This window comes from Neopsephotus bourkii, unplaced genomic scaffold (assembly GCF_033783945.1).
Source record: "Neopsephotus bourkii isolate Nb327-2 ecotype Australia unplaced genomic scaffold, CSIRO-AGI_Nbou_v1 NB_962, whole genome shotgun sequence".
Lineage (NCBI taxonomy): Eukaryota > Metazoa > Chordata > Aves > Psittaciformes > Psittacidae > Neopsephotus > Neopsephotus bourkii.
Genome location: NW_026901456.1, coordinates 7,872,941 through 7,893,252, shown reverse-complemented (window position 1 = coordinate 7,893,252; position 20,312 = coordinate 7,872,941). Strand labels below are relative to the sequence as shown.

At 43.1% G+C, this 20,312-nt stretch overlaps 1 protein-coding gene across 1 annotated transcript in view; it reads right to left on the bottom strand.

Moving 5' to 3' along the window:
- UMODL1 (uromodulin like 1) overlaps nt 1-20,312 on the bottom strand; it is a 49,421-nt gene that overhangs the window by 8,428 nt on the left and 20,681 nt on the right. The window contains exons 10-19 of the mRNA XM_061359354.1: nt 19,606-19,825; nt 16,140-16,277; nt 14,905-15,609; nt 12,417-12,529; nt 5,933-6,146; nt 4,253-4,416; nt 3,499-3,523; nt 2,534-3,030; nt 1,728-1,861; nt 352-588 (exon numbers count right to left, since the gene is read on the bottom strand). Of these exons, the coding sequence (XP_061215338.1) occupies nt 352-588; nt 1,728-1,861; nt 2,534-3,030; nt 3,499-3,523; nt 4,253-4,416; nt 5,933-6,146; nt 12,417-12,529; nt 14,905-15,609; nt 16,140-16,277; nt 19,606-19,825 (2,447 nt within the window). The remainder of the gene's footprint in view (nt 1-351; nt 589-1,727; nt 1,862-2,533; nt 3,031-3,498; nt 3,524-4,252; nt 4,417-5,932; nt 6,147-12,416; nt 12,530-14,904; nt 15,610-16,139; nt 16,278-19,605; nt 19,826-20,312) is intronic.

Here is a 20,312-nt window from a genome sequence, read left to right as displayed (position 1 = left end):
TAAGTCCTTGGTAAGATGAACCACAGGTGAAGCACACACTTTTCAAATGCTCTTTCACTACTATAAGTGTGGCCAAAGCCACCTCTTTGTTCAGGTCAGAAGTACAGCTCCTTTAGAAAACTATGGGGAAGACAAACTCAAACAACCATCACATTACCCTTTGAAAACATTTTCTTTTCATACCTACCTTTCTTGTTCAAAGAAGGTGTGACCAGTCCAAATGGTAAGGGACTGTGTATAAGAATGATGAAAACACACATAAAAGGCATTTAAAACATAACAAATTACTACTCAGCACCATTGGAAGATCTGAGGTATGACACATGGTATTTGTGAGTGGCATTGCTGTACCTGTTGCTGATAAAAACAAATGAGAGGGGATCCACTGAATTATTAGTTGGAGTTGCCCAGCAGTCAGTTAGGACCACCTTGAGCTTGCTGTCTGCTCTCTGGATTCCCACTTCAATCAGTACATCATCACTGGCAGAGATGCTGAAATTTTTTGGTATTGGGGAGTTTCCAATAAACAGCTGCATTTCTGTTCTGAAGTGTCCAGATCCATGCAGATCCTCAAAGATGGTGTAAAGTCTGAAACACCAATAAACCTCCTTTAAAGACCACAGATTTGACTGCTTGTTTCTATAAGTCATAAATCAGTGCCCATTTCTCCACTCCTTGCACATTTAAATAGTGAGGAGTGATCTGCAGTCCAGGATGTTACAACACTGTTCAATAGGAAAAGATGAAAATGCACCAAGTTTTTAATTGGAAATGCAGGGAGCATAGGAACACAAGCATGAAAACCCAAAGGGTGGAATGTCTTGGCAATACAAATAAAGCAGAGAGAGACAGGTAAGCGAGGCAAAAGGGAAACAAGACTATGAACTCTCTTAAAGTTCAAAATAAGGAGAGAAAAAGCTTAGTGCAGAAGAGAGAAAAAAAAACAGAATGGGCAAATCTGAACAGTAAGGGAGGGACATGGGAAAATGATAAAGCTCAGAGAGAAGGGCCCTGTCAAAGACTTCGTGGGGGGATAGAAAGGAAAATACAGTGTTTGGTCAGGGTTATAAAGCAGAAGGTGGATTTGGTAATGATAGCATAAGCATGGTGCTAGGCAAGAGAGGAGGTGCACTTGCATGAAGTGAGACCATTCATCACCAGAGCAAAGCTTGTGCTGCCACCTCTTCTGTGAGAATGTGCTTGATTTTCTGTGAATGGTACATTTGATTCCATCTTACTTGAAGACAAGGCCTTCCATAAAAAAGTACTTGCATTACAAGCTGATCAAATATGTATTTGTAGGAGTTAAAAATCACAATCCTCAGAACCCACATAGCAGTCTGCATGCCTACATCGGTTGAAAAATCATTGTTCTGTTCTAAAAGCAGGAGAACACTGTTATTGCTACACATGATTGCCCAGGAAGGCAAAGAGAGGTTGGGAATTCTGACTCTTGAACCTGCACCAGTAGCTCCCAAAGGCGTATTTTCATCTGTGGTTTAGCCAGACAACAGCCAAGCTTGTTGACATTTGGATTTATTGACACATTACAAGGAGTAGTAGAGAAGCAGATGGAAAGGATCACCTGAGCACAGGACTCACAGGATGGCCAACTACTTAGCATAGCAAGCAGTCACTGGGTACAGCTAAGGTCCCTGGAGATTTTTCCACTGTAGCAGCTCTTAACCACACAGCAGCATTTCAAAGCAGGCCAAGCTGTTACTTACCCTTCTGCAGTGTATCCAGAGGAAGTCAAGAGATCATTTTGAAACACACAGTGAATGGGGCTAGCAACTTTTAAGTGGTAGATTACTCCCTGAGCATTCCGAAGGATGGTTTTCACTACTGTATTAGTCATGTTCTGCAATGCAGAAAGAAGAAAGCGCAACCTGTGAGCATCAGTTTTTCCAGGGATATAGCAGAGCTACAAGCTTACCAGCTTCAAATGCTTAGGCACTATCCATTCAACTAGCTGCAAAAATTAAACAGATTAAACCTCTGTATTTTAGTTGTGGTACAGTGAGACAATGAAAATCCACCGACCTCCCTCCTCTTTCTCAGTCTGCAATGACTATTGCTCCACAAGGGACTTTCTCTACTTTGGTGTGGCCTGAGCACAGCCTTTCATTTGGGATCCAGAGAAATAGCCATCACGTTTTGTCCCCACTACTGGCGGCAATTGGAGCATTCATGTACATGCAATAATGAAATTACTTTTAAGAAAGGAGAAGTTTCTGACAGCTACAGAGGGAACCCCAAGAGGCATGCGAAGTGACTCAGTTTGGAGAAGCCCTTGAGTTTTGCTGCCTGGTCTCTTTCTTGCCCTCTTTCTTGCTTGCCCTCCAGTCCCAAAGAGGTAATTTTCCATCATGGGAAGGGGGTTCTTTCTCCAAAGAAATCTCTTAGTCAGCATTTCAGCAATCAATAGACTGTAGCACCCAGCTAAGGATGTGCCATTGCCCCTCCCATACCTTCCCTCCCACTGACAAAAAAGTGCTCCGGGGCTTCTCCACAATCATCTCAGGGGACTTACAGTCTCAACTTCAGTGCCACAGTCACGCCAGCCTGCCTGCAGCACAACATGAGTGCCATTGCTGATGCTCACGTTGCAGTGAGGCTCCCCCAGGTACAGGGAGGTTTCAGGAATAGACTCCTGCTGTAAAAACCTCTTCTGGATGGCAAGGACGATCTTCTCAATTCCACAAAACACTTCCACTGCATCTTTAATGGAAACCTCCTGGGCAGGTTTAATGAGGGAAACAGGAGATGCTTGAGGAGAAACACCAGAAGTTGACACAGGATCCATGGTGAGAAGAGGCAGCACTACACTTGTGAATGTGGTGTCCTCCAGACCTTTGTGCTCAGTAGTAAGGTCCACTGAAGTAGAGGAAGGAGCTTGAGTTGAAGTTTGCAAAGATGTCACAGGTAAAACTGTGCTGTGTACAGGCTTCTCATCCATCGCTGTTGCCTTCGGGCTGATAGGAAATGCTGAAGAATGACAAAAATAAAGGTTCTGTTGTAATTTACAGGCTCAGATTGATTCATAAGGTAAAAGCAAACTCTTAGGAGGTAACTCAATTACTGGCAGAAAACTAGCTTCTTTTGGTTTTTTAACCCTCTCTACTTACTGCCAGAGGATGACTTTTGTTTTAAGAGAGTGCCCAAGAGATACATAAAGTGCCTGTGAGTAAAGGTAAAGTGCTTTATTTCCTGAGAGCTGCGGTAATTGGTGTATACATGTATACACAGCTTTTGGAAGATCAGTTCTTGAAGAGATCCCCAACTGTAAGCTGTTCAGGAAATGTTCATATGTTTTTGCCTAGTACTATAGGGACTGCACACTTCTGGACGTGGGCCACAAACAGGAGCAGTTTGTTAAGCTGCTGGCCCCTTTTGTGATCAGTTAGGATCCAAAGATATGACCCTGAGCACTTTGGAAAACCCATTTTGGGGGAAACGCAGGACAAACTTCCTGCAGCAGGCCCACACTGCACATACGTGTCCTGAGAGACACCGTGGAAAGCTGAAAAAACATGTCAGCAGCAATCTTTCATGGCTTCAGGAAAAAAGCAAGCAGAGTAAATGGGAAGCACAGACTGAGATCAATGAGTATGCCAAACACCTGACACCCAGCACAGGCTCTGAGGTTATCCTGTGGCTCTTTGGTGGTAGAAACAACCTAAGTATTCATCCACTGCTGACTTAGAAAGCACCGAGATAATAAACTCAATTTGCAGTGAAACATAAAGGATGTGTCTCATGGCACAAAATTTTCTCTTAAATAATTTTAATGGGTTATACATACAAATATCACCTATTACCCAAGCAACATATAAAATCTGTACATCTATAGATATCCTTCTGCAACTCCCCCACTTTCAGAAACACCCCAAATTGAAAAGGTGCAGGTTTGAGTGTATGAGAAAGAAAAATAAGTCTGAGCTCTGCTGTCTCCTCTGCTCCTGCTAATGGAAATAACTAACAATTTTGACAAGCCTGCCTAATTTTAATAGTAAATTTGAGAAAACAGAACTGTTAAAAGAACCTTACAAAGACAACATTAAATATTAATATAGTAAACTCTCATGACAGGGTATTTCACTGAGAAATACTTAGAAGTCCACTGCAAGACTTTTCCTATTGGGATCCATCTGAAAACAGCAAACCAAATTAATCCCTGGCAACATTTCAAGACCTGTGGCAAGTATGACCATGACCCAGGAAAGATCAAATTGCTCAGTGTTCAGTTAGCCATTAGATAATTAAATATTTTTTTGCCTTCACAACTTCTTCCAGGCTTTTCTGGGTGCACATCATCAAATCCTTCATTGCAGCTGCACTGGTAGAACCCAAATGTGTTATGGCACGAGGCATCTGGGGAGCAGTCATCTTCTTCACTCTCGCATTCATCATAATCTGTTGGGTGTATTTAAGCAAAAGGCAAAGGTGGAGAGTCTATAAATGAAAATGTGATGACTCTGAAACTAAAATCAAGTTCTATCATGATATCATGGCAGGAGCACACTTGTGATACTCTGCTGTACTTGTCAGGCAGCTGCTGGGTTTAGAAAAGGTGGGATACTAGAAGCACAGCCTAAAGGACTAATTTCAGGGCACTGACAAAACCCTCCAGGAGCTGTGCTACCAGTGATGCCCATTGGATACTCACTGAAATGTAGGCACCCTGTTGCAGAGCTCCTATCCTCCTAAACTGATCAACAGCCCAAGGGGATCTTGGCTTCTAAACCCAAGGGCTTCCTCAGCTGCCTTCCCCATTTCAAACTGTCAAGGAGATGAAAAGTAGATGATCAGCATGAGTGAAGGAAGAGGGTTGTGTGACTTGTGCAAGTTGCAGTCCAGTTGCTTTCTTAATTTTTATCTGGCCAAAATTTTCACTTTTGAATGGAAAAAATGTATTTTACCTCCGTTTCTCTTTAAATTTTTATTTGCACAACTTAATTGTAACTGTGCAAATAAAGACACACCGCCATAGATGGGACTCAGAAAGCAGCACCAACCACCTGCTGTGTGAGGGCCTGTCCCTGAGAAAACCATTTGTTTTAGCAGAGGTTTGAGGGGCACAGGCCCTCTACAAAGCAGTGCCACAAGATAGTCATGGTCTTAATAACTCACAGGATGTGTAACTTTCCAGATTCACAACTGTGAGGGTAACAGGCAAGGAGAACGTACAGGGCAGACCATATACATGTTTCTGAAGTCATTGTGTGTGGGATTCTAGTCAGTACCTTACAACAACATCCTTTGGACAAATGTATATAGACACAGAATTTGGTATGCTTTTTTAGAGGTGACACATCGACTCGTGAAACAGGATTCAACAGCAGTTAGTCAGGAGAACTAATTTTCTAGTTACTGACATAAAGGAAAAGAAGCTTTACAATCAGCCATTGTGCTGGTTTTGGTAAAGTGTGGACTTTCACCTGAAGTCCTGACCCACAGATGTGTGACAAAAACACGTACTCCCACTGCAGAAGAATTCACATGTTTGTGTATCTGTTTCATGGGGTTTTATCTCACGCAAAATTACCAATGCAAAGCAGAGGGTAATGTGTTTCCTAATTATTTTAAACAGAGCTAGTTATGTCTGTGTACAGGGACCTATTTCTTCTGGTAGGTTATAAACCCCTCAGTCTGTGACCACTGTTTCTAACATCTCCATATCTTCTTCTGTATAAAATTAATGCTAGCTATAGACAAAAAAGAGCAGTTGGCTTTGTCCTTTTGGATCAGAAGTAACTCAATTTTTATTTCATCTTTTGACATTCTCTGGAGAAAAGCTTATTGGATGGATAAGCAGGAGCAATATAAGGAGAGAGAATGGCTTTTCATCCATTTTACAGATACTTTCATCTCAAAAATACAGGCATGTTTCTAGCACTGAAGTACTATTCGGATACAAGCTGCCCCTTACCGTTTATGGAGAGACTGCTCTTGTCAACTGTGAAACAGGAGCTGTTTTCAAAGGCATCGTGAAAAGTGGCAATGATGTAGTAGATATCCACATCTTCTGCAATCAGTAAATTGAAACTTACCACTGTGCTCCCATTAGTAATACCTGTTACCAACACTTTAATTAGACCAGCATCCATCTGCTGAAGAACTTCAGGGGGCAGAGATTTATGTACCTGCAAAAAAACAAAATTTGGGTGGAGATGGACAGATAGAACCAATTACATTTTAGGCTTTGTACACTGCCTAGGAGAGAGCACTATGCATCACAGTTCTGCTTCGTACTCTAGAGGGAAGCAGACCTTTTGCTTTATAATGTTTCCACTCCACAGCAGCTGAAGGGTACGGTATATATTTAACTATGAATATTAAATAAGCTAAGTGATTAAGATACCTTGTCTGTCATTGGCACAGTTCCTTGTGTCTGGTAACAGAAACGGAGAGAGGAGACTGCAGGGAAGCTCCCATGTTCTGCCTCCCAAAATACCTTCAGGGAGAGAGGTCAACCCAATACAAGGAGGAGCTGCTGATGCAAGTGGAGATACCTCCTGACACTCCACACTGCATACATGTCTCAGAGGGCTCCCTCAGCTCAGGTATGTTACAGCTTAGAGCAGACCAACCTCAAGCCTTCCTTCACAGGTGATTTCTCACCAGAGCCAAGTCTTCAACCCGATTTCAGAAATATTTCATTAAGGCCTTTCCTAAGGAGTATCACATCACTTCTGCAAATTCTGTCTGTTGTCAGGGCACACAGCCCTGGCTCACAGCCCTCCTCCCTGAGAGCCCAAGCACTGGGCTAGGAAATGTCTCTGCACTGTTCTGAATAGCAACAGTCACCCTCAAAGTATTGCAGCACCAAATCACAGCTGAACTTAGGTCAATCTAGAGAAATCAATAAAATAAACATTCACAGTCAGTACACAGTAACCTTGGACGTCACTACTTGCCTAAGAAAGAAAATGCCACCCTTTTCAAATCACACTGAGTCTTAGTCATGATAGCTCCCTTAGCACAATGGAAAACAGAATGGTCCCTGCTTTCTGTAGGATGGGAAAACACAGCTCATCGCGAGACTTTGCATTAGCTGGGCTGCTCAGCGTCTCCATCACCCAGCTCAGATGGAGGCACCGACCCGCCTTGAAGAGATAAAAAGACTGGAGCTGTGTGTTCAACCTCTTCCCTTTCCACCCTCCAAGGCTGCGTACCTTTGGAGGGCAGCCACCCATGGGAACAGCTGTTCCTCCTCCCACAGAAGAGCATTTTGTAGGGTAGGGCACCTGGACTTATGCAGGAGCCCTGGGGGGATGTACAACAGCATTTGCTTTCCCAGCACCATTCCTTTCATCTCCAGGCCCAGCACCAGCCACAAGGAGGAGAAGACACAGGTCAGATGGCAACACCTCATAGGATCAACCCCAGACAAAACACAAGGATAGTATTAATTCAGCTTTAGAGGACATGGGTTATTAATAATAAGTTTCTTGTGCATGGCTCTGCAAATGCCTTTGGCAACTAAAACCACCATTGAGAATTTACATACATCTGTGGTACAAAAGGATATGGCATATATTATGTGGTAATAAATGCACCCTACCAAGACATGAGAGTCATTAAGCTTTAAAATCTGCCAGAAAATAAAATACTTTAAGTAGTTTGTATTGGAAATATCAAAAATGTTCACAACAGAAAAAAGCCAATTTGTCATTTACCTGTAGAGTGTGGTTACCTTGAGAGTCTTAGCATCTCTATCTAGCACCAACTCAGCAATGCAGGAATATGTATGTAAGTTTTCATCTTTCATAGCTTTTGTCTGAACATAGTTTTGTCTGAACACAGATCTGTGCCTTCACCTGTACTCCCTTCTCATCTGTCCTGAAGATTTTATTTTATTAGTGCTTCTTTTTACCTAAGGCTTGGGAGATTGGGATTTTTTTATTGTTTGTTCTTTTTGTTTGGTTGGTTGGTTGGTTGGCTTGTTTCTGCTCTTATTCACATCATTTCTCACACAGCACGTCTCAGAGTGTGGAGTGTCAGGGGACAGTGACGGTATTTGCATTTAGCCACTAAGTGGCACTACAAACCCCTTTATCCAGCACGCTACATGATTTCACAGGTACCACACCCTCGGTTATCAAAGTAATGGTCGATAAAGTGGGACTAGAAAAAAGGAAAAGAAAGAATTAACTTTTTAGAAGGAACTATTCGATGTATAACACCCTTGAGTATAAGGTTTTCCTACTAATATCTTGGGATCCATCATTTATTCTCCAACTTCTGTAGCACACGAAAGAAACATGAGTAATGACAGAGCAGGAGAAATCAGTATGCCAGAAGTGCAATAAGAAAGGGAGAGAACATGAGCAAAATTAACACCAGTGCTAAGGGAAGGGAATGTCCATTACCCCTGTCTTTTCCATGTGACTCCTTATAAAAGGGGAGTCTCCATCTTCTTTGTAGTCACCCTTTCAGTACTGGAACATGGTGATGAGGTCTCCCCTGAGCCTTCTTTTCTCAAGGGTGAGCAGACTCCCTTCTCTCAGCCTTTCCTCATGCGACAGGTTTCCCAGTCCTCTGATCATCTTTGTGGCCCTTCTCGGGACCCTCTCCAGCCTGTCCACATCTTTTTTGTACAGCAGGGACCAAAACTGAACACAGAAGTCCAGGTGTGACCTGACAAGTTCTGAGCAGAATGGAATAATGACATTTTTATCTTTACTGGGGATGCCCTTGTTGATTTGATCCAGCTTCCTATTGCTTTCTTTGCTACAGCTGCACACCGTTCACACACATTGAGCTTGCTGTTCACCAGGATCCCCAGGTTCTAGAGATGCTCCCCATCGTGGTAGATTCCAGCCTGTGCTGCAGTCTTAGATTATGTTTTCCCAGGTGCAAGACCTTACATTTGTCTTTGTTGAACTTCATAAGGTTCTTGATAGCCCACTCTTCCGGCCTATCCACGTCATCCAACAGGGTGACTCTTGCTTCCAAAGTGTCCACTTCCCCATTCAGTTTGGTATAATCTGCAGACTTGGTCAGGGTACACCTGATCCCATCTTCCAGATCACTTACGAAGATCCTAAACAGCGCTGAGCCCAATAATGATCCCTAGGGGACTCCACTAGTGAGAGGTTGCCAGTTCAAAAAGTAACTATTCACCACCACCCTCTGGGTGCAGCCTATCAGCCATTTCCCCACCCACCATCTAGACAGTAACATGTCAGTTTCCTTAGGAGGAGAGTGTGGGAAATGGCATCAAAAGCCTCGGAGAAATCCAGGCAGACAGTGTCCACTGCCTGTCCCACATTAACCACGCAGGTTACTGTTGTTGCAGAAGGTGACCGTTTCTGTCAAGTACAATTTGCCCCTGGTGAATCCGTGCTGGCTTCTCCCAGTCATGTACTTTATGTGACTTGTGATAGCCCCCAGGAGGATTCAGTCCATAACCTTCCATACCACTTATCAGTAAATCTGGTGAGCCAATAATTCCCTGGATCCTCCTTTAGGCCCTTCTTGTAGACAGGGCAATGTTAGCTGTCTTCCGAGACATCCTCTGATCTCCATGACTTCACAAAGATTATGGAGAGCAGTCTCACAATGACATCAGCCAGACACCCTTGGGTGGATATTGTCAGGGCCCATTGATTTGTAGGGGTCAAGCTCCTGTAACAGTTCGCATACCAAGTCTTCCTTCACCGATGGTGGGTCTGCATTTGCATCAACCTGGGTCTTTGTTCCCACGACCTGGGTCCCAACACTGCTGGTAAAGACAGAGGCACAGAAAGTGTTGAGAACCTCCACCTTTTCAGCATTGATGGCAACTAATTCACCTCTCCTGCTCAATAGCAAGCCAGTATTTTCCTTGTGCTTCTGCTTTCTTGTAGTTTTTGACATCTCTGGCCAATTTTAGTTTGATCTGAGATTCTGCTTTTCTAACTGCATCTCTGCACATCCTGATAATGCCCTTGTAGTTCTCAATGGGTATCCATCCACTTTTCCATCTCTGGTATGCTTTTTCTTGGGTTTGGAGCAGACTCAGAAGCTCACAGTTAAGCCAAGACAATCTCCTGCTTTGCCCACTTTCCTTACCTTTACATGAATTGTTTCTGTGCTTCCAAGGAGAGCACTCTTAAAAATCTCCCAGCACTTGCTAGCTCCTTTAGCCCCCAGGGGAGCTTTGCACAGAATCCCTCCGAACTGAGCTCTGAGCGAGCTTCTAAACTCTAAACAAGATTCTAAACTCTAAAACCTTTGTCTTAGTACTAACGCTCAGCATGTTCAGCCAGACTGCAAACTCCAGACCCTAGAACATTATGATCACTGCAGCCAAGGGTATCATTAGCTCAGATATTACGAAGCAGTTAAGACACCCACATTCAAAACAACTTTTCCACTCAGGTACTTAATGCACCTCAGTGAGTGCCTTTTCAATTCAAACCTTTTGTTTTCCTCATTTGTTTTCCTGAGGACAAGCCCTAGCTGCCATCATATTCTCCTTGGCTGTTGGCAAATGACAGGCTGAGTAAAACCCAGGACGAAGAAAATGCTCTCTCACCCTTAGCTATGTTGTTTTTCAGATGCATTGCAAGGAGGTAAAACAAGCCTGGATAATGACAGTGCGAGTTGTCACACTGAGTTTTTATCTCATTTTCATCTACACATTATTCAAAGGATGGTATTTCCATTTGCTGTGCTGCCAATTTAACCACATGGCACCTAAGTGCTGGGGCAGCTCTATGCTAAAGAACATTATACACATCAGGTTTTATAAATGCTCTGAATTGTAGATGGTGACTCCACAGAGATAAAAAAAAATATCTCTGGCAAAGTCTGCGTAAGTGGAACCTGATAGTACTTTTAAAGCCCATGAGACTTTCCTCTATTACTGTAAAGGATCAGTTTCTGCTCCTCATAACTTAAAAACAAAAAATCCAGATCTTTCTGTTTTCCTAAACTTCTTTTTCTTTTTTTTTGCATCTAGAAACACATTTGTAATAAAACACTCACAACATATTTTGCCATATAGAGTGGCCATGCAGCTATAACCTATAGGTGGCTCAGAGGTAGATGGAATCAACACTAACACATCTCACCAGCTGATCCACAAAAGCAGTATGCTGGAAAAAGGACCTAGTGCCTTATTATCAAAAGGGATCATTTTCTGCCTAAAGAGAACTGGGTAAAACTGACACAATACTTACTTTAGCTCCTCTGTGCAATCATTTTACAGATTTCCCTAATATATTTGCATTGGTGATTTTCTGGATGAAGTTACCTTAGTGAATGAAGAAAATAAATATATTCATTTGAGTCCATTTTAATGCTATGCTATTCCAAAATAGCCTCAGGCAGGAAGTGGTGCTGAATGAGAGTGAGGTCAGTGGAGAATTACTCCCTTTTCACTTTGCTAATCATGTCACTCTCATTTTGTAACTGTTTTGGTGATATGATAGCTTGAGGCCAAAACAACTCTGAGAAAGCTGTGCTCCACTAACACATCCAGAAAGGTGCAAACCAGCAATGACCAATGGGAAACTTATTTGATATCCAAGAAAACATCATTCACTGCTAAAGAGATTGCACTTTTCCCTCCTTGCAGTTGTCTCTAACCCCATGCTGGCCTGACCTCTGCCTGAATGCATGCTGCTGTCAGTGCACCCACTGCAGGCAGCTGTATTTCAGTGACAGGTTTTAACGCCTCTCACAGTGAGAGTCTCTGGAGGCCTCTGTGAGGTTTGAGAATTCATATGATTGTCAGCAATGGAGTTATCAGCACAGTTATCAAAAGCCTCCAAAAACACAGGCAGGGGAGATAAGGAATGCTATAAAGGAGCCCAGCATAAACTGCAGTTCTCCAAGCACAGGTGTGTTTGAGTAAACACCAGCAGGAACAAATTTCTGATAAATTCCCTAAGAAATTAGGAGAGTGATACTATCAAAGGCAATGCCTGGGAATTATGAGAGCATTATAGGCACAGCTGATGTCACAAAGTGCTTTGATAACCTGCTCTCTAATTAGAATCAAGGGCAGAGGTGACTTATCAAGAAACCACTCCCTTTCCAGCTACAGGGCTACAAAATCAAGGATGATTACAAGAAATGCCAGCTCTAAGGTACAATGGCAAAACAATGATACAGTTCATTAATATAGTGCTGTGCAGGGCAAGGATATCAGAGCACTTTACAAGTATGCATTAACTTTTCACCACACCCCTGGAGGAAATCAATAAGCCAGTATAACCAGGTTTGAGAAACAGAGGAAATGGAGGCACAAGAGAATCCCAAAATCCTGATCTCACTCTTAAACACAGCTGCAAGCTCATCCTGCAGTCTCAGACAGGGGAACTCAGACCTTACAGATGTGGTATATAGGCTTCATGGGAAAAAGATGGTACACGTGATTTCACTGAGATGGGTAATAGGACATGTCCTTCTTATCTACTTACTTCATCAACAAAGAGGTGTGCAAAGGCTTGATATTCCTCACTGCTTGTGTTGCTAAAGCTCAGAGAGTATTTTACATTTGTTATCCGTACTGTGCCACTAAGCTTCTGGACAGCTGCAAAGTAAGAAAAAGACAATTAAAATACATGTTTTATGGACTGTAGTCCCTGAACAAGTGTGTGACAGTCACCGGCATGTCCAGCAACATGGCGTATGCACCAATTCATAACAGAAGGCCAGCCTTCTGAAACGTAGCCGAAACCCCGAATGCCTAAACATTATTCAGCACCTTAATCTGCTCTGTCTGACCCCCAAATAACTCTCAAGAAGGAAGTCTTATATCTGCCAGCTTTACCTTAGATCCTCTGGAGCATCTGAAATGTTGCTCTATGGCTATGTTCAAGCACCCGAATTGTTCTCCTAGACTCAGCTAGCCTTCCCAGCTTGCCTCTACATGCAACAGGGCAACACCAGTTCCCTCCTGAGGGCAAATCATTGCAGCACCAATGTCTTCCCTCCAACCTCAGAGGAAGGCTAGACAGCCGCCCGAGATTACACGTCTACATTTTAGACAGCTGTTGTAAGACAAGATGAACCCCAACAGGGTTTTGCCTGCTTAAAGCAAGCTGCCGAAGCAGACTTCCTTTATCCCAGTATGCTTCTGATCCCAAAGGAACCCTTATCACCACCACCAGTCAGATCAAAGGATTTGGGCTTGCTTTTTGCTATGGCTTGTCCTGTCACGTGAACATGGGAAAAAGGAGATAAACCACATTAATTTAGGAGATAAACCATGTTCATTTAACTGATGGCAAGAGGAGAAAATGTTCTGAACAATTTTCAAACAACAAAAAAAATACCCAACAGTACTTAAAATGCTTGACAGAACATGAAGAGCTGGCTGAGGTTAATTCTCCAGGTCAGAAATGTCGCCACAAGGAGGAGCTATATATTAACCTTCACCAAACACATTTTTTCCCCTCAATTTCCTGCACAAGGCTATTGAGATACCACTATGGTGGCTCATCTTCTTGCTCCCCAGGCATAATCCCTCCACAAGCTTCTTTCCCAGCATTTGGCAGAATACTGGATTCATTTATTTCAGGGAAAAAAAAAAGTTTTTATAAACTGAACCTGTTTGTGTAGAATTCTTCGATTTATTTTCCAGCCACAAAAACCCCACAATAACAATTTTTTCACTTTTCCCTACATTGACAGATGGCAGTGGGGACAAAGCAAAGCAAAGGAGTAAAGGGAGATTTTAAATTCAGGTCAATATATTGTTTGGTCCAAAATTGTTTGCTTCCTCCATTTGGCCACCAAGGTTCCAAATGAGTTATTTTCCCAGCTCTGTTCCCAGGTTTCACCCATGCCAGGCAGAGCAAAGGATACAGTCTGAAGAAGAGAGAAGGCAGAAGCTGAGCAGTGGCATCAGCAGGGCTGCCCAGAGCTGAGCAGGACTGAGAAGTACAGATGCTGCCACCAGTGACCAAGACTGGTGGTACGAGAGAGGCTGGAGAAGCAGCAGAGCTGGACTTACATGGCTGAAATAGGTTTTCCATGGAGAAGGAAATGAGAGAGAAGCAGAAGTGGGGCTGGATGAGTGGAGATCCCAGGAGGAGGAGAGAGGGGAAGGGAAGAGGAAGGAGCAGAGGGGAGTGCATTTTTGGACTGGAGAGATGTGGAGGGCATGAGAAGTGGAATAAAGACAAGCAGACACGAAACTGAAATAGGTATCACTTACTGACACGCTAAAGAAAAAATACATTTAGTCATGGGCAGGGACAGCAGCACTCCCATCCCAAATAACCATAATTTGAAGACCAAATCTGACTCTAACCTTGAAATATGATTCAGCTCCAATCAGCAGAAAACCCCCCTGATTAGCTGCAGTACATCTGCCCAAACCCAAACAGATTAAGCCCTCCCGCCAACCTAGTTACTCTCAATTACAGCTCTCAAAAGGTTTCCATGCAACTCCTGCCCTACAAGGGATTTGCAGGGCTCTGCCTAATCCATCTTCCACTGGATGAGGAATGGGAAGACAGGTCATTTGCCTTCCTGGGTCTCGAAGATAACATTATAGTCAGCCATGGCTGCAGCATGCTGGTGCCAGAGGATGCAGGAGAAACCAAGATGTGTGGCAAAAGGACAAACAGCACATATTTCAATGAGGCACATTCAGCGCACTGTATTATTTCTTCATATGCTTTGAGAATAAAAACCAAACAAATAAATACTACTTTCAGAGTAAAAATTTATGAAACTGACTACTAGATTAGCAGAAAGAGGAATTATTTTGACATGTTGATTTAGGAAAAATGTGCTGATCATGTAAGAAAATAATTCTTGCATAGAAAAACTAGTTTCAGACACCTTTATCCCAGACCACTGATTCCAACTGTGTGTCTTTCCTGACTCCAGGTGAGGCACTGCTTCTCGTGCAGCCAAATCATTATGCATGTAAGCCCCTGCCAAACTCATACTCACTGCGGTTCATGGCTAGGACTGGTGTCAGGCTGGGAGCTGGAGAGGTGCCTGGCAAAGCTGGTGACCCCAGGGCTTCAGGGTGTTTTTCAGACCAAGAGCTGTTCTCTCTTCCCATCTCTGCATATGCTTTTATAGTGGTGTTGGCAGTGGGAACACTGGCATCCCCTATGGCCAGCAGAGCTGTACTGGGGCCATCTTCAGAGTTGGCTTGAGGTGCATCAAAAGCTGTGTGGCTTCTGGTGGTAGCTGTTTGATTTGGAAACACCAGCAATGACAAACTGAGTTGCCCTTGCCCAGCTGTGCCCATGGGTGCATTTGTGAGAGCAGCCACCTGCTGCAATGCACCAGGGGAAGCCTCTGCCATAGAGCTTTGCTGCGATGGACTTATGGCCAATTCCTTGCTGGCTGTGGCCCCTGCGGCCATGGGGCTGTTGTCCCTACTGAAGTCCATCTGTGATGCCAAGCCTTTTTCCCAAGGGGTTGGAGGAACACTGGTGGGAGAATGACCACGGGGTGCTTGCTCGTCACCCTGGGACAGTGCAGCAGGGAGGTGTACTGCAGTGCTAGTCTCAGAGCCTGTAGCAGCCACCATCTCTGTGGTGGCAGGGGAAGCAGGGTCTGCAGAGCTTACTTCTTCAGGAGCAAACTCTGTGCTGTTTGCTCTTTCAGGAGCCACTGTTTCAGGGAGAGGGTCTACAATCTCACCTGAAACACAACAAACACATTGAAATGGGACCTCAAACGAGATGAGGACACAACAGGGTCTGGCCTAAAAATGAGGCTGAGAGCACTCAGCCATGCATAATAGTGTTACAGAAATGGTTCTTGGATATTTCATTAACACATTATGGTGTATGTGGTTGTTATGATATTGAACCTGGTCTGTGCCTACACAAAGAAGCAGATTTCATTCCTGGGTCTTTTCTTCTGGTTGGCAGGCCAGGGATCGTTACAGTGGGAAGAAATTAGCCACAGACATAGCAAAAGAGGAAAAGGTATGCCTTATGTTCCTCAGCAGTCAGTTAGTAAGCTAATCAAGGGAGGATCTCAAAGATTTCACTTGAAGATGCATATAAGGTTCAGAGACAGGTCATATGTAGGCCTTCAGCCACAGACTGCAATGGTGCATCTATATACACATTGTGAGTTATATAAATAGCTGCAGTAAAAGCAGAGGTGAAAAAAGTTCCCACCATTCATGCCAAAGGGAAACTACATGCCAGTTTTCTGCTCACCCTCACAGTTTCTTCCAGGTCGGGACGGGTTGGTATCCATGGTTGTCTTGCATCTGCACGTGTATGAGCCCATCAGGTTGATACACTCCGCAGACATAGAGCAGTCATTCTCCACACAAGAAGCACATTCATCCCAGTCTGTAAGGCCAAAACCAGAACACTGGTCAGATAGCCTCCCCTCTGGCTGCATTAAGCTAGAAATAATCCTGAAGTAGTCCTTTCTTCAGTTTTTGAATTTGTGAATGTGGTTTTCCCTTCTCATCACTTAGGTGACAGCCAGGCTCTGAGTGATGCACAACACTGTCTGTGTTGTTATTCTCTTGCCCAAAAATCAATCTTTTGTCTTTGTAATCTGAGAAATATTTTCTCCAAGTAAAAACTTTTAAAATATTTTTTTTAAAGTAAACACTTATTCAATGTGAAAAAGAATATTTTAAGTTTGTACTATAGCTATAGCAAAAGCATAGATTGTACATAGACGTTCTGCATACAGTACCTCCAGATACATCAGGCAATGAATGGAACTGTTACCACTAGCTACCAGCAGATAGAATATTAAGTAATCCAAATAATCTTCTGCCTCCAATAAAAGGTAAATACAAGTAACTCCCACGAGAAGCACTCCTCAGTTCATAACAGAGGAAGTGCTAAGGGCAAAACTCTTTTTATAAAAGCTTTCTTGTCAAAGATAATACTGTAAAACTGTGACCTCCTTCTGGTAGTCTTAGGAAAGAGATCCTAGTTCATCAGTGCATGAATATGCTCTAAGGGTGTCCCTTATGTCTAACTTCAGCTGCTCTGGATCAGTTAGACATGCTTCTTTTCATATAGAAATATTTTATTGCTCAGTCTCTTTACTCTTTAGGGATTTAGATGTGCAGTCTTATATCACCATTTGCACCCAGCAAACATGCAAAGGCCGGGTAAATACTCTGGAAATGAATAATCTCAGTGAATCCCATGTGAGCCCTCCCTGTGTGCACTCCCTTGTGCATACACCTTGAGAGCCTCAGGGCTGTAAGTGAGGGAAAGCAGAAAACTAGACTGAAAACTGTGTCTTTGGACAAATGATTCTGATCAGAGGCAAGAAAACTGTTTTGAACAATGCGTTATTGTAACTGCTTGTTCTGCAGACATGCGGGGATTAATGACTGATTATTTCTCTGAAACAAAGAAAAGTCCCAGTCTAGAAACAGAAAGCACAGAGAAGGTGTGTGCATGCACATACATGAGTTCATCTTTCTGCTGTGCTGACAGCCTTTCCCTTTTACTTCCTTCAGCTAATATTTCCATTCTTTCTCTTCTTCATTAGATAATTGTTGCATCAAAGATTGTTTCCATTAGACAATTTCTTGTGCCTATGGCCACATCTGCCAATTATGTTATAGCCTAAGCCATTTGGAGGGAATACAGAAGTACCCAGGACTGACTAAAGCATCAGCAATGAAAGTGCTCTCATTAATGAATTACTATGCTATGAAGTAATTGTGACCCTTCAAACACCATCGGAGAGATGCTCCTGTGCTGATTGCCAGATAATTTATGTTCACTGGCTCCACTGTCTCAGAGGGTTTTCTTTCTCATCACTTAGCATTGTGATAGCTAATGGCTTCACATGGCTTAGCATGGCTTTTTAAGCAAATTTCTTAACCTGTGACGGCCACATTCAGTCATGCATCGGGCCAAAACAGTTATGTTCTCCGTGCTTACTGTCATTTGCTCTGAATACCCACTGTATCTATAAGAGATAAATACAATAGGTAAAAATCTGTGAAATTCTTTGACTAATGATATTGCAGATGGTAAAGATTTGCATGAGTTCATGGAGATCCCAAGGAGGAGAAACCCACAGAAATCACTCTGGATTCAGGGAGTCCTGGAGCAGAAAACAATTGGTAGCTAAGAGAGTATTAGTGAGAAGCATCATACATCTTACTGTATTGTTCTTATTTCAGTTTCTCCAGGAACTGGCTCCTGGGTGCTACTGAGGGCATCATACTGTGCTAGGTGGATCTTGGGCCTGACTCAGCACACATCCCTTTTTCTTTTCCTACCATGCCTCACGCAATAGACAGACATTTTAGTGTCTCTGTTCATCATGGCACTAAACTTAATACTTTATGAGTCTTCAAAGAAAGATGCAATTGCTCCAATCCCTTCAATTATGCTATCCCTTCTGAATTCTCGCTTTTGGTGTTTCAAAATTGAATTCCCTGCTCTGCCACTGTCACTAAATCAAACACATAGCCTTTTGGTGGCCAGGCTCCACCATGGATAGAGGTGGAATTGCACCACTGCTGCAAGAGGATTTGTGTGAGCGTACTATCAAAGGGCATGGCCCAGGACAATCAGGAATCATGAAGTAAAACATCCCATTATACAGATCTTTTCTTCATATACCTCACTCCTTCACTTTATTTTCTACCAAAAAAAGCCTGTTTGGTTAGAGCCAAGAGATAGCCCCCTTTTTTCTCCCCCATAAGGAGGAGTTGGCTGAGCTCCTGGCTGAGTGGTGCTACTGGAGCCCATCTGGTTTTCTGCAATCAAAGGAACAGTTCAGAGCTATTGTCTTTTCCCTCACCACTCTTTCGGGCCCAGGATCAATAACATTTTGGCACACGTCAGGATCCTGCAATTCAGCATCCACAACCACTGTGTTATTTGTAGGCTTCAGGTGCAATTTGTCTCTTCCTGTTTTTTTTCCTGTCCTGTTCTCCTTTACCTCCATATGCTCTACAACCCCAAAGGGAGTTTTCCCTGAGCACAGTAAATAAGCTTTTAAGGGTTCAGTATACTGGGACAGAAGAATAACCCATTCTGTTGGCTTTGGCAACTTTCTGAACTCTGGCTGGCTCCAGCAGCTGAAAACCTGAAGCCAGAACTTAGCTCTTTGAAGATAAAAATGGTGATTAACAAAGATCAAACAAAGGCCTCATTTAACATAAATTCCATACATGTTTCTTTAGTCCTATTCATTGAGAGGACATCTGGGAATTTCTCTCGCTGGATTTCTATAATGAAGATGTTAGATTTCTTAAACTCTGGCCCAAATACAGCCCCACAGCTTTGAAGCACAGAACTGTCTAGAGGCCATGAGTATGTAAAGGCTACAAATATTCCACAGTAATCATATCTGCAGTTCAGTGAGAGAAAGATATGGCAAATTTCCAACTGCTCACAAAGAGGAAAGGGAGGAAAATCAATAAGGAAACCAAGAGTTCCACTTCTCCTTGAACACAGTGGAGGGCAGCAGTGCCTGCAGGTACTGGAGACAGCCAATGCTGCTTCTTCTGACCCCTTCTGAGTTTACGGATAAAGGCCTACAGATGAGTTCTCACATCATGGTTTTCCCTGCAACAAACCATGTACTTTGTCTCTCTACAAAATACTTTTGATGAAGAATGCTGGTGAGACTGTGCACCATCAAAATACAGTCCCTGTTTTCCTGTAAAAAATAAGTAATTACCTTCTACTGCAGTGTTTTGCTGATCCACCGAAAGCACCGAGCCATTGTGCAGGTAAGAAAACACCAGGGCAAGTGTGGAGGCATCAAGTGGAAACTCGGGATCCTGCACAGTGATTCTGAGCCTCGCAATGATGCTTCCAGCTTGCAGGGATTCCACCTGCACTTTCAGCTTCCCAGATTTGTATAAAGCAGAAATGTTGGGTGGAAATGAATTTTCAAGCTGAGCAAAAGGAGAGACACATCAGCGATTAGGAACCCAACAGGAATAGCTCCTTTTAAAACTGAGCTATGGTGGTACCATTTTAAAGATCTATATATACATAACATAGAAAATGTTGTAAAAAGAAAAATTTCAAAGAGTTTCAGAAATCTTACTTCTCAGAGATTACTGAGGCACACAGAAGTGTGGCTCTCCTTGGTGCACATAGGTATCCTTGGAAAATGGTACCCATCTGACCACTGGTCTTACAAACCAAGCTTAATTTTGGCTCAAGAGAGCAGAATACCTTTTGCTCCTGTTTACCAGCATCACAACTGAACTGGCCCACTAAATCTGCATGCAGACTGATGTTAGATGTGTATGTTATGTAAGCTTTTTGTCCCAGGCCTCCTATACGTTTGCTTCTGCACTTCCAGACTCTGGGAGTCTGGTTTGTGCCAGTTGGTGTTAGTGCCAGAGAATGGTTCAGGAAATGTTTCATTTACCA